This window comes from Haliotis rubra, unplaced genomic scaffold, assembly GCF_003918875.1.
Source record: "Haliotis rubra isolate DU_JTF1 unplaced genomic scaffold, ASM391887v1 Scf460, whole genome shotgun sequence".
NCBI lineage: Eukaryota > Metazoa > Mollusca > Gastropoda > Lepetellida > Haliotidae > Haliotis > Haliotis rubra.
The window spans coordinates 424,104-437,476 of record NW_025767147.1 but is presented as its reverse complement, the minus strand read 5'-3'; the positions used below and the strand labels follow the sequence as shown (position 1 = coordinate 437,476).

Genomic DNA, 13,373 nt, shown 5'->3' with positions numbered 1-13,373 from the left:
GGTTTAGGTTCCCTGCTTTGTGCGGCATTTATGATCGTTTCTTGCCGAACTTCAACACATTACCAAAATTATTCATTTAAACTGAGGGAAGAAAAAATAACAATGTTTAAGTGTTGCTCGTGCGTTGACAATACAAGTAATTCTTAATTACAAATGGACTGATGCAGGTGTCTAGTGTATATATTCAGGGGTGGATCCAGATTTGGGGGGGGGAGGGAGGGTGTGTGTGCGCGCACCCCTCCTCCTCCCCCGAATGTTTTCCCCCTGAGAAACAATTCCCGGGGGCCCCTAACCTTTGGACTTCATGATTGTTGCGTGCACCAGCCCCCTCCCTTCCCCCCTCCTTCTCCAAAATTTTAGATCCGACCCTGATATATTGTGTGCGTGCGTACATGACCGTGTGTGTCTAACATATCTCATGTCTAGGTATAAATATTTGTTCAGCTGACGTTGTACATAAACGTTGAAGATAATCAGGATTTGTTTAAGCGAATACAACTCAAACGATTGGCATAACAATCAGACTTTGGTGTGTATAAATAAGTATGAAACACGTGGCATTTGTTTACTTTTTTAAAACAAGCGCGAAAAAGTATCAGTTGTCATTAACGATTTTTTAACCAATCAACAGTTGCCAACCTCTCAAGTGAGGACCTTTCTAATTCTACTTCCGGCTTTAGATTCGTCGGCTGTTCGAACAGAATGTGAATATGTGGCGACCTGTAAATCAGATTTATTTCGTGTTAACGCTATATTTTACAATTTATCCATCCCAGTCAGTTCTGGAATGGTTGTTTGGATCCGATTCACAGCAGAAAGAAAATGGTGACGTGAAACAGGGGTCAGGCGCCAGGTTTGAAGTCATCTCGACAGACGAACATTTTCTTGAATTTGCCAAAACATTGAAGGATTTATCTACATTGGATGCATGTAATCAGATAGTGAGTACAGTATCGTCACCTTATTTGTCTGCACACAGTTGACAGGGTATTACACTTCTTCTAGATGTTTATTTTGGTAATATTCTAAAGCCTAGGTACATCAAAACACGATCATGGTGAACCGTTAAAACTTAAATATCCAGATACGTGTCATGTAGATATGAATGATTTAGGCATGTGTCATAGATTTAAATGTTGGGCAAAGTCGAAATATAAAGCTGCACATACTTGATTTTAGTGTTGTAGCCCTTGGGCGTGTTTTTTTCCAAACTTTCCTAGTCCTGCGAGAATGTACAAGTATTTAATTGCAGTCAATAATCAAAGATTCCTGCATGTTGCGTTTCTCTCCTTAGATCTTCAGTAGTGACGAAAACAAGCACGTGGAGATATGAATATATTACTTTCACTCAGTCTTATGCTCAGGGGGCGGTGGGGTAGTCTAGTGGTTAAAGCGTTGGCTCGTCACAACGAAGACCCGGGTTCGAATCCCCACATGGGTACAATGAGTGAAGCCCATTTCTGGTGTCCCCCGCCGTGATATTGCTGGAATATTGCTAAAAGCGGCGTAAAACCAAACTCAGTCAGTCAGTCAGTCAGTCAGTCTTATGCTCAGACGACTGTATAGTTTGTGTTACTATAAGTACTGCTAAAAGTTTGTGTTCGACCCGTAAAACCAGTGGTTGATCGCATGAATAACCTCCAACACTTGGATGAACTATTATCCCAGTGAGTGAGTGAGTTAGTTTTATGCCACAGTCTGCAATATTCCAGCTTTATGGCGGCGGTCTGTAAATAATCGTGTCTGGAACAGACAATCCAGTGATCAACAGCCTGAGCATCAGTCTACACAATTGGGATGTGATGACATGTGTCAACCAGGTCAGCGAGCCTGACCACCAAATTACGTTAGTTGCCATCTACGACAAGAATGGGTTGCTGAGGACTAATTCTAACACGGATCGTCACGGTTATAATATGTTAGGAATACCTTCACATTATCATAGGCCATCATCATGATTACTCTGCAAACCCGACCACTCGATCTGGAACATCTGGTGTTTTCTTGATTATCACATGAACAACTGTATTACATGCCACTAACTTATTAAAGATAGCTTTGAACACAAACTATCATCCGAGTGTGTACTATGTCTTTTGGGCACAAACGAGCTCAGTATAGCAAGAGTAAAATGTATAACATGTGAAAACATATAATAAGAAGATAATTTTCTCAAAGTATTTCCACTTTAGAATCGTGCACTCTGTAATATTGCAGGAGTTAATTTATGTTGATCATAATGTCAAATCTGCAATACACATAATATTTTCTTGAGGTTTTTTTCATGGTTGCTTCTTGTTAACTTCTTGTTGCCCCTTCTGCGACTATATCCACTAGTCAGAATCCTAGTATACTAATCTGCTGTACCATTTACATGTTGTTTCAAGCATTTTTATTCAATCACACAGGTTGTTTTCAACTTGAGGAAAAAATGTGGTGATCTGTCTGAAGAGGAGCTGGGTAAACTAGCCGTGCAGCTTCTCAACTGTCAGTCCGAGGCCGAGCACAGACCTGTCTTCCCCTGCACAAGCTCTATGGTGAGATTTGTACTTATTATAGTAATCACCGAAGCCACACAGTACTCACATGTTTTCATTCATGTTGGATATTGATACTGCTACCTAAGAAGACTGAGAATCAGAACTATTGCAGTTGGAAGAATTATTCCTGACTATCGATATGAAAATTGTATCATTGATAATATCTTACATTTAACATTTGTGATGAAATATAGTTATATATGCAAACACAGACATGTGCTGAAGACAATGCATTCTGTTGATCAAGTTGAACTGTATTCATAAGCTAGATTAGACAGAGGCCCAGATAAGCTGCGTATCCGGGTAAAATACGCATAGAAAATTTCCAATTACACATTGAAAAATAATTGTTGCGTACCAATTACGTATTTAGATGCTAGATAGGCAAAAATTTAAAACAAATGCGTACGAAATATATTTATAAAAATCGCTTGCGTAATGAAACAGACATCGATTGCTATCAAGTTGTACTGTTAGTATAGGGCAAGTGTTCTGTCAGTATAGGATGAGTGATTTTTTATGAAATCATTTCCATTATATTTAAGTTGGTTTTGATTAGGTATGACATAAGGCAGAACATACCTGCTTAGTAAACTTACTCAATGACATAATACTTAGGTGAGTAAAATGACTGAAATACGCACATATTTGAAAGCAGTGGGTAACGGAAAATGAAATACCCACTCAACATTCATAATACCCACTCTAAAAAAATGCAGTGGGTACAGTACCCACATGAGCTAAATCTTATCTGAGCTCTGTTAGATGCAGGGATGTTTATCATATTGTATGGTAATCTCCTTTCAGACTCTGGCGTCGTGTACAAAGCCCATGGACACTACCACATGGAACACCTACCAGATCGTGAGTAACCGAGCACGTGCCATGTGTTACGAGGCACAGCAGACGCAATTCCATCGTCTCACAGAGGCCACAGTCAACAACCTGATGACCAGTGCCCACGGTCAGACCGAGGTCATGAAAGAACTGAAGGTAAGCATGTCAACAAATATTGTACCACATGGGGATCCCATGTGGCATTTTGATTTTTTTATTATTTGTATCATTTTACTTTAGTCTACGCTGAAATCCATTCAAAATGATCATGAGGATATTTTCCTCCAAAACTGATTGACAAGATGGCAGAAAGACAAAGTAGTTTTTGTTTCACATAGTAGGGGGCAGTGGGGTAGCTTAATGGTTAAAGCGTCCGCTCATCACACTGAAGACCCGGGTTCGATTCCCCACATGGGTACTATATGTGAAGCCCATTTCTGGTGTCCCCCGCCGTGATATTGCTGGAATATTTCTAAAAGTGGCATAAAACCAAAGTCACTCACTCACTCACATAGTAATCTCCCTTGAATTTATGACTATCCTGGTATGTTGCTAAGTATGGCAATGAAGATAAGTGTGTTGCAATATAGCACAATACTGATAATTATTCCTTATCCTCACTCATACTAATTGGTTTACTCTTCATTCTGCCATCAAGTGTGGTTGACAATCCCTGTACTGTTCTAGCCTTGAAACAAAAAATGCATCTCACCCTTGACCCGTGCCGGCACATCAAAACCACATCACCAAGCCAGTTGACTGTCACATTTTCCATTTTCACCAACTGTGCATGTTTGGTATTTTCACTGTGCTACAATTGGAGTCATCCATCTAAATTTCTGTTTTGTTCCAACGTTTACCTCGGAATACATTTTTCTAAATTAGATATATTATATACATACACTTCCCTGTCATATTGACGTCACTGTGGTGTGTGTCAGGATGGGCAAGAGCAGCTTCATCTGATGACCACCGAGACGATACGGAAGCTGTTTGAGAGCCAGCAGGAACTGCTGATCACCCATCAGAGTCTACAATCAGCCCAGGAGGGTGTGTTCACACACATCAAGGACAACATCCAGGAGCTGACCAAGGAGAAGTCCCTCATTGCCACAGGGAACAAGGAACTTGCCAGCATGACACAGAAGATTAAACAGGAGCTTGGTAGGATCTGATTTCTACAGGCTTGAAAAGTCCTTTGTATTAAACAGCTTCGCTCGTAACCGATCGAGAGCTTCGTTTTTCGAGTATGTTCCCGAGATCATTCTGATGTTTATATACCTGTTCAAGACATGATTATATATTATTATGTACATGTCTTGTGTGTAAAAACCAAGTGCATTGTAGTTGTAAGATCAATTAAATGTATCATTGTAATATTTAACAGTTATAGTTCGCTCCAGTATTCAGCTCTAATTGTCCCGTGATCTACCGGAGTGAACTATAGTTACAGAAACATCAGAACTATCTCAGGAATGAAGCTCTCAATTGTTGATGGCCACGGCTGTCTACTACATAATTGAATTTACTTTTTCCCTTTAATCTGCTAAAAAGACCTTGGCCGATTCACCTGTAAAACCTTGAATGAAAAAGTTTGTATGCCATCTGTTTTTAATTGCTCTATTCACTGAAATAAGCACTCCACAAATTGACAAGGAATGTACTCACACAATTAACTTACCGGTACATACTGGCAGGGTGCTTATAATATGGTAAATATACAAGTAAGAATGTATCCACCAGGGGTGGAAATAACCCATTGCCCGACGCCCGAGTCCAGTGTTTTTTTCTGTCGGGCAAGCAAATTTGTATATCACACTGTACAGGTGTCCAGTTGACTTTCCAATGTTAATTATGTTGTTTATTTAAAAAATCAACAAGCAAATCGGCCAGTATAGTGGAAAAATTATCAGGGCAAGTGATTTTACTTGTGCCACTGTACCGGAGTACACTAGCAATTTTAAAGTTATTTCCAGCCCTGATCCACAAGAGACTGTGACTTTTCAAATGTTTGATGTTAGATACTAAATATTTCCTCAAGTTTGAGGTTGAGGAGATAAAGAGGTGTTCAAACATTCCAAGACAAAATCAGGGTTATAAACCTTGATCTTGTCTTGCCACGCTTTGGCTGTGGAAATGAGCACCTAAAATCCTTGTTATTGAAAACTTTATTCAATGATACTTTGATGATGATGATGATGATGATGTGACAGATCTGACCCGAGAACAGCTGCAGGACCAGGAGTCTGCCCAGAGACAGAACCATCAGACTATCCTAGAGGATCTCAAGAACATCCACAGCAGAGCCAAGGATGCCTTTGATAAACTTGGTACTGTCATATTCCGTACAAGAGTCTTACGGCTGACAAACACTGCATTTCCTAAGATGATTTTCTAACCCTACAATCACAACAATGTCATCTCTAATAACACAGTACATACAAGGGTTTATCATAAACAGTCACAAATAAATTATATCGAGATCTCTGACATGATACAGATGTCTTCCCAGTGTTGTATAGGTCTGTGACAAATTATGCACTTGTTACCATGGTTACAGAGGTCAGAATCAAGACCCTACTGTCCAGCCTTGTCTGCAATATGTTATGTTGTCATGGTAACTGAGTCAAGCACTAAGCAGTTACTCTCTAGCCATGGTTACTGATCCCCAGCACTTATTGCCCAGACTTGCCTGTCATGTCTCATGTTGCCATGGTTACAAACACCCGCACTAAGTGTCCACAGCCCAGTTTTGACTATTATCTGTCATGTTGCCATTGTTACAGATCTGCAGCACTAAGCACCTAATGTCAGTCTTGCCTGTTATGTATCATGTTGCCATGGTTACAGACTCCAGCACCAAGCACCTGCTGACGAGCCACAACAAAATGACAGCCAACTATGAGGAGATGTTCTCCAATCTGCAGAAGATCAACACGACAGTGACCAGCTTGCTGGGAGCCGTGGCAGAGATGCAGGAGAACATGGAAAGGAAGATAGGCTGGATCTCCCAGCTGTTGGGGGGAGCAGGTCAGTTGTTGTCCATACCTCCCAGGCCAGCCTGGAAAAAACACCCTTGTCTGCCAGCCACAGACTACTAAGTTGTGCTGAGGACAAGCGAAAATCCAATGATGTAGTCATTGACAACTAGTATTTGAAGGGGGGCGGCGGGTAGCCTAATGGTTAAAGCGTTGGCTCGTCATGCCGAAGACCTGGGTTCGAATCCCCACATGGGTACAATATGTGAAGCCCATTTCTGGTGTCCCCTGCCGTGATGTTGCTGGAATATTGCTAAAAGCGGTGTAAAACCAAACTCAGTCAGTCAGTCAGTAGTATTTGAAAGCTGTAATTCTGAACCAGTTCTCAATGATTCAGTTTGGCCCCAAATTAGAACTCAATAAAACTTATGAATATACAAACACAGTAAACATCTCTTTCATGTTCAATCTGGACTAACTTAAAAATAAGGACCAATGAAATAATGTTTACACTTGTCCATGACAAAAAAAAAAAAGGTTTGTCAGTGTGCAAGTGTATGATTTGGTTTGGGAGTCTAGTGATTCGAGGCATAGCAATTTTCTGGCCTGAAATGAATCTCTTAGGAATATCAGAGACCTAAGATCCTGGGTTTGAATTCCAGTTTGCCTTGATTGTGTTTGTTGGTTTGTCTGAACCATGCTTGTTATTGTACTGAAGTGGAAAATTTCAATCCCTACACAACTTGTTTTCTTCCCACGTTAAGCTGGCACAAGGTGATATAATTTTGATCTCTGAAATACTGTTTAGAAAGGTGTGTCACTCTGGAAACCATTCCACTAAGCAACTGTAGCCCTTTAAACAGTGTTTACTCTCCAACAAGGTTCCATATATTGAGAGACACAACTGATTTACAAGTCATAATATTGAGGATTGCTTTGTGAACCCGACCTAGGTCTTGAGTATGTTTTGAGTACATGCAATTATCATAATTATCATTGTTATTCACTTTCTGAAGAAAATTATACAGTATTGCATGGGTACAATTTTGACATTTTTAAATTTCATTGGAGTAGGTGCAGTACTTTAATACTCTATAAACAAAGGAGTTGTGATATTTGACTTGACACATTTCTGAGTTTTGTGTTTCACAGATGACAAACTGCAGCTGTTGACCAGCTGCGTGTTTCACATTGCGTACTTCCTGCTGATGGTAGTGGCTGCTGCATTCCTCCATCTCCCCGCTCTTCTCTCGCTTCCTCCTCCTGATTGTCATCGTCTCCAATGCTGCTGCAGAGATCAGCTACAGCACCAGCCTAGACTTCGCCGGCATGACAGCCTTCATCTTCTCGACATCTATGGGTAACTATACCTTTGTCTTGTACAACATTTGACTGACTGAGTTTGGTTGTACGCCGCTTTTAGCAATAGTCCAGCAACATCACGGCAGGGGACACCAGAAATGGGCTTCTCACATTGTACTGATGAGGGGATTCGAATCCGGGTCTTCGGCGTGACGAGCCAATACTTTAACCACTAGGCTACCCCACCCGCCCTGTACAACATTTGACATTTTCAGAATAAGAATGTTGTTGTTTGATATATGGATTAAAGAATTAATTTTGCAGAGTAATCAAAATGATGGCCTATGATAATGTGAAGGTATTCCTAACATCATACCCGTGAAGATACAGGTTAGAATTGGTCTTCAGCTACTTGACTAACGGAATCGCATGGTCAGACTCGCTGACTTGGTTGGCACATGTCATCATATCCCAGTTGCGTAGATCGCTGCTCATGCTGTTGATCACTGGAATTCTGGAATATTGCTAAAAGTGCATAAAACCCAGCTCACATATTCTTTCATACTCAGCCTACTGGGCCCTGACTTGGATCCGCAGCAACCTGCAGTACAACAGCTCACCAGGGTCATCGTCATCAGCAATCACATTCTCTCCATCTTCGTCTGGTCAGTCGGCACCATTGTCCTCTGACGAGCTGAGGGAGCTGACCAGCACACTAGGCAGGCTGTACAATACCAGTGAGTATTGTCTGCATTGCATGTTATGCAGCAAGGTATCGCGATACATAGCTCACGATATGTATCACGATACACATATTCACTTTGAGTGGAAACCTTTTGGATATAAATATTTCCATGCATGTTATAGGAGTGAAACTATACAGGAAGGCCACAGGTCATGGCCTAGATTTTCGAAACGTTAATAGCCTAAGAATTCTTAACTTTGGTCATAGCCAGTGTGTTAAGAATGGGCTTAAGAAGTTTGTAGGGCCATGAATGTTTCGAAAAGTCTAGTCCCATGATATGATTTCTATCAAGATACGTATATTCAAGTCAAATCGAGTGGAAACATTTAAGATATAAATATTTCAGAGCAGCTTCAAAAGGAAATGCTTTCTGTAGACAGATGTTCTTAGCGGTTATTACAATTCATTTTGAGATATTTAGCTGACCAAACGCTTTGGTAGGGAGTGTCATTAAATTAGTAGTAAGTACTTTAGCAAGTGTATCGTCTTGCAAGGGTACAGAAACAATTTTCATGCATGATTTTCCAACTAAAGTATGTAAAATTGTCTTTGCTCAAACTCTAATGATGGACTCTTTGATGATAGCCTCGTACTGTAGGTTATCGCTGTAGTTGCCTCTCCAGCTGAGTGTCCAGTGTGACTTTGCAGTGACTGACAGTCTGAACCAGAGCACCTCCCAGCCATGTGCTGGGGACGCCATCCCGGATGTCCGGACCCCCCAAGAAGTCCCCAGGAACAATGTCCAGCAGCCAGACAGTACTATTGAGGTAGGTGCAGTGTGTTGTACATCTCCACAAGATGTAACACAAGATGTAGATTCCTGCCCTGGTTTAATGGATAGAGCGTGTGCTCAGATAGTGTAAGGTCAGTGGGTCGATTCCCTGGCTAGGTCTTACTATGCTGAATGATGGTAGTTGTTACCCTGCCTAACATTCAGCATTATTAGTGAGTGAGTGAGTTTAGTTTTACACCGCTTTTAGAAACATTCCAGCAATATTACGGCGGGGGACACCAGAAATGGGCTTTACACTTTGTACCCGTGTAGGAAGATCAAATCCTGGTCAGCTCGCAGTCGCATGATGATGGTTCGAATGCTTTAACCACTAGGCTACCCCACTGCCCAGAGGATTATGAAGATAAAAGGACTGGTCAGCTTGCAGTCAGCATGATGTGTCAGGGTTCGGTATCCATGTTAATCTGCTTTGTTGTGTCTCCATGGAATACCACTATGAGCATGCTGTTTGTCCGAACAAGTACATGCTTCTACACAGAAGTGTGTGTCAAGATACGTGTGCACTATGTATGTGCAATAACCAGGGGTTCTGTGTTCAGCATTGTTTTACACAAGGGGTTCTGTGTTCAGCATTGTTTTACACTAGGGGTTCTGTGTTTAGCATTGTTTTACACAAGAGGTTCTGTGTTCAGCATTGTTTTACACAAGGGGTTCTGTGTTCAGCATTGTTTTACACAAGGGGTTCTGTGTTTAGCATTGTTTTACACAAGGGGTTCTGTGTTTAGCATTGTTTTACACAAGGGGTTCTGTGTTTAGCATTGTTTTACACAAGGGGTTCTGTGTTTAGCATTGTTTTACACAAGGGGTTCTGTGTTCAGCATTGTTTTACACAAGGGGTTCTGTGTTTAGCATTGTTTTACTCAAGGGGTTCTATGTTCAGCATTGTTTTACAAGATGTTCACAAGGGGTTCTATGTTCAGCATTGTTTTACACAAGGGGTTCTGTGTTTAGCATTGTTTTACACAAGTTTCCCACAAGATGTTCTATGTTGTCAGCATTGTTTTACACAAGGGGTTCTGTGTTTAGCATTGTTTTACACAAGGGGTTCTGTGTTTAGCATTGTTTTACAAGGGGTTCAGCATTGTTTTACACAAGGGTTCTGTGTTCAGCATTGTTTTACACAAGGGGTTCTGTGTTCAGCATTGTTTTACACACAAGCATCTGTGTTTAGCATTGTTTTACACAAGGGGTTCTGTGTTCAGCATTGTTTTACACAAGGGGTTCTGTGTTTAGCATTGTTTTACACAAGGGGTTCTGTGTTCAGCATTGTTTTACACAAGGGGTTCTGTGTTCAGCATTGTTTTACACAAGGGGTTCTGTGTTCAGCATTGTTTTACACAAGGGTTCTGTGTTCAGCATTGTTTTACACAAGGGGTTCTGTGTTTAGCATTGTTTTTACACAAGGGGTTCTGTGTTCAGCATTGTTTTACACAAGGGGTTCTGTGTTTAGCATTGTTTTACACAAGGGGTTCTGTGTTTAGCATTGTTTTACACAAGGGGTTCTGTGTTCAGCATTGTTTTACACAAGGGGTTCTGTGTTCAGCATTGTTTTACACAAGGGGTTCTGTGTTCAGCATTGTTTTACACAAGGGGTTCTGTGTTTAGCATTGTTTTACACAAGGGGTTCTGTGTTTAGCATTGTTTTACACAAGGGGTTCTGTGTTTAGCATTGTTTTACACAAGGGGTTCTGTGTTTAGCATTGTTTTACACAAGGGGTTCTGTGTTCAGCATTGTTTTACACAAGGGGTTCTGTGTTTAGCATTGTTTTACACAAGGGGTTCTGTGTTCAGCATTGTTTTACACAAGGGGTTCTGTGTTTAGCATTGTTTTACACAAGGGGTTCTGTGTTTAGCATTGTTTCACACAAGGGGTTCTGTGTTTAGCATTGTTTACACAAGGGGTTCTATGTGCACAGGAAGTGAACCAGGTGCGCAGGGTGTTGCTGAACCAGCTTGGAGGGGAGACACCAAACAGGTCCTCACCAGCCAGATTCTCATCAGGTTCCCGCACCCCAATATCGGGCACACCACAGTCATCAAGGTAGGTGTACATGGGAGAGGGGCCGTGTTGCCATAGTAGTCAAGGTAGGGCATTTAGACCATTTCACTACATTGGGGGTTTCCAGATTATTATGCTACTTGCACATTGTTTGAAAGATCTCACTGTAAGCCCATTACTCATACGTGGGTTATCTCCCTGTTGTAGACAAGGCAAGTCGTCAGACCAGAAGTTCTCATTATGGCTACAATTTTTCAAGATTATTTTATAGCTGCTTGCTCACTGGTGGCAGCCATGATACAGTTAGATCTGATGCTTGGATGCTGTAACCAAATTAGTCATTCAGGAGTTAGCTCCCCTGTGCAGACAAGGCAAGTCATCAGACCAGCGGTTCTGCTATTGCTACAATTAAAACATATGTTCTTAAATCCATAACTGAACAGCTAAAGTTTGAAACTGCAACAATTATCAATGACTATTCCATGTATTGTGTATTCTATTTGTTTGTTACAGGGCATCCACTCCATCTCTAGCGTCACGTTGTCTGGCCATCACCAGGACAGGTGCCCCCTGCCGCATGCAGTCAATGACTGGACAAGAATACTGCCATCGACACTTCAGGACGTAGACTCACACTCTTCTTATGTCTGTTTGAGCTGTTCGCCACAAATATATATAGAACAAGTTTTTACAATTTTTATTCTATACGTACAGAAACAAATAAAGGAACACTTGACAATTCAAGCATTCCTTTAATAGTTTCTAGTTTTCATCACAAGCTTTGAATAGCACTGGGGGCGGTGGGGTATCCTAATGGTTAAAGCGTTGTCTCGTCACGCCGAAGACCCGGGTACAATGTGTGAAGCCCATTTCTGGTGTCCCCCGCCGTGATGTTGCTGGAATATTGCTAAAAGCGGCGTAAAACCAAACTCAGTCAGTCAGTCAGTTGAATAGCACTGAGGTGATGAAAACGGGAAAATAATAAAGGAACGCTTGAATTTTCCTGTGTTCCTTTATTTGTTTCTATACGTTTATATTGTAAATTATGTTTAAGACCCTCTATCATCCCCCAAATAGAATAAACATTCATTTCTGTATGTTTTCAATTCCCTTATCGGTAATTATATTTGTTTTGTGTAAGATTCCACATTTGAATCATGTTTATTGTTGAAGGGATCTTATTACACGACAATACAGGATGTTCCTTAATCAATTATCGCCCAAATGTTTCTGAATGACATTAAGTAAAATGATTGATATTCAGGATATATAGAAATGGAATCAATCATGGTGGGAGTGAAGTAAAAGCTGGGGATAATCCAGGGGTGGAAATAATCCATTGCCAGACGTCTGAGTCCAGTGCTTTTTTCTGTCGGGCAAGCAAATTTGTATATCACACTGTACCGGTGTCCAGTTGACTTTCCAATGCTAATTATGTTGTTTATTTTCAAACATGTGCCACTGTACCGGAGTACACTAGCAATTTTAAAGTTATTTCCACCCCAGTAATCTTGTTTTTGTTGTAACTGGAACTGTTAATGTATAAAAGCGACCACTCAGGTACTCCTCACAATCAGGAATAAGGGAGTGATGTGAATATTTCCACTGGTTTGAAACTTTGCCCAACCATTGGAACATAGCGCTTCCAAGAATGTTGATTTCTTTATATGGTGCTAATAAAAAGAAAGGAGCTGTTTTCAGAAATTGTCAACTGTGAACTTTTAATAATTTAATTGTTTGAGCATCGAACAGTGCCTCATATACTCAGTATTGTAAGTTAGAGATAATCGTCTGTATCAACATTTTGTCGTTTTGTGCAACATTGATGATGGAGATCACATTGTTATTGTTTCAACATCGAATCCATTCACTTCCCACAGAGGTTACTTGTCATATCTTCCTACGAACCTCTGTTCTAATACGGACATATTTCCCAGTTCTCGTAAAATCCCCTAGCGGCAAAAGATCGCAACACGAATTATCTCCCTTCTTTCTATCCAATCAGAACACGTGTTACATCGACTTAGATTCAACTTGACTAACACAAGCAAATGTGGGGCCACAAATATCCCCCATCTGCCGGGGACTTGTGTTGATGTTACACACAAGACGTTTAATGGCTAGCTTGTCCGTTGTCAACGAGGGCGATGGAGATGCCACTGATCCGCCATAACATGAC

General features: G+C 41.0%; 1 protein-coding gene across 1 annotated transcript; it reads left to right on the top strand.

The window, feature by feature from the left end:
* The first annotated feature begins 679 nt into the window (after window positions 1-679).
* On the top strand, window positions 680-11,994 carry LOC124290282 (protein brambleberry-like). The gene is given in 12 exon segments (XM_046726993.1): window positions 680-941; window positions 2,409-2,537; window positions 3,348-3,533; window positions 4,319-4,541; window positions 5,591-5,707; window positions 6,228-6,407; window positions 7,508-7,593; window positions 7,595-7,715; window positions 8,227-8,394; window positions 9,051-9,169; window positions 11,112-11,236; window positions 11,708-11,994. Coding segments are annotated over 12 exon segments (1,800 nt in total). The 5' UTR covers window positions 680-710; the 3' UTR covers window positions 11,823-11,994.
* The last annotated feature ends 1,379 nt before the right edge of the window (window positions 11,995-13,373 follow it).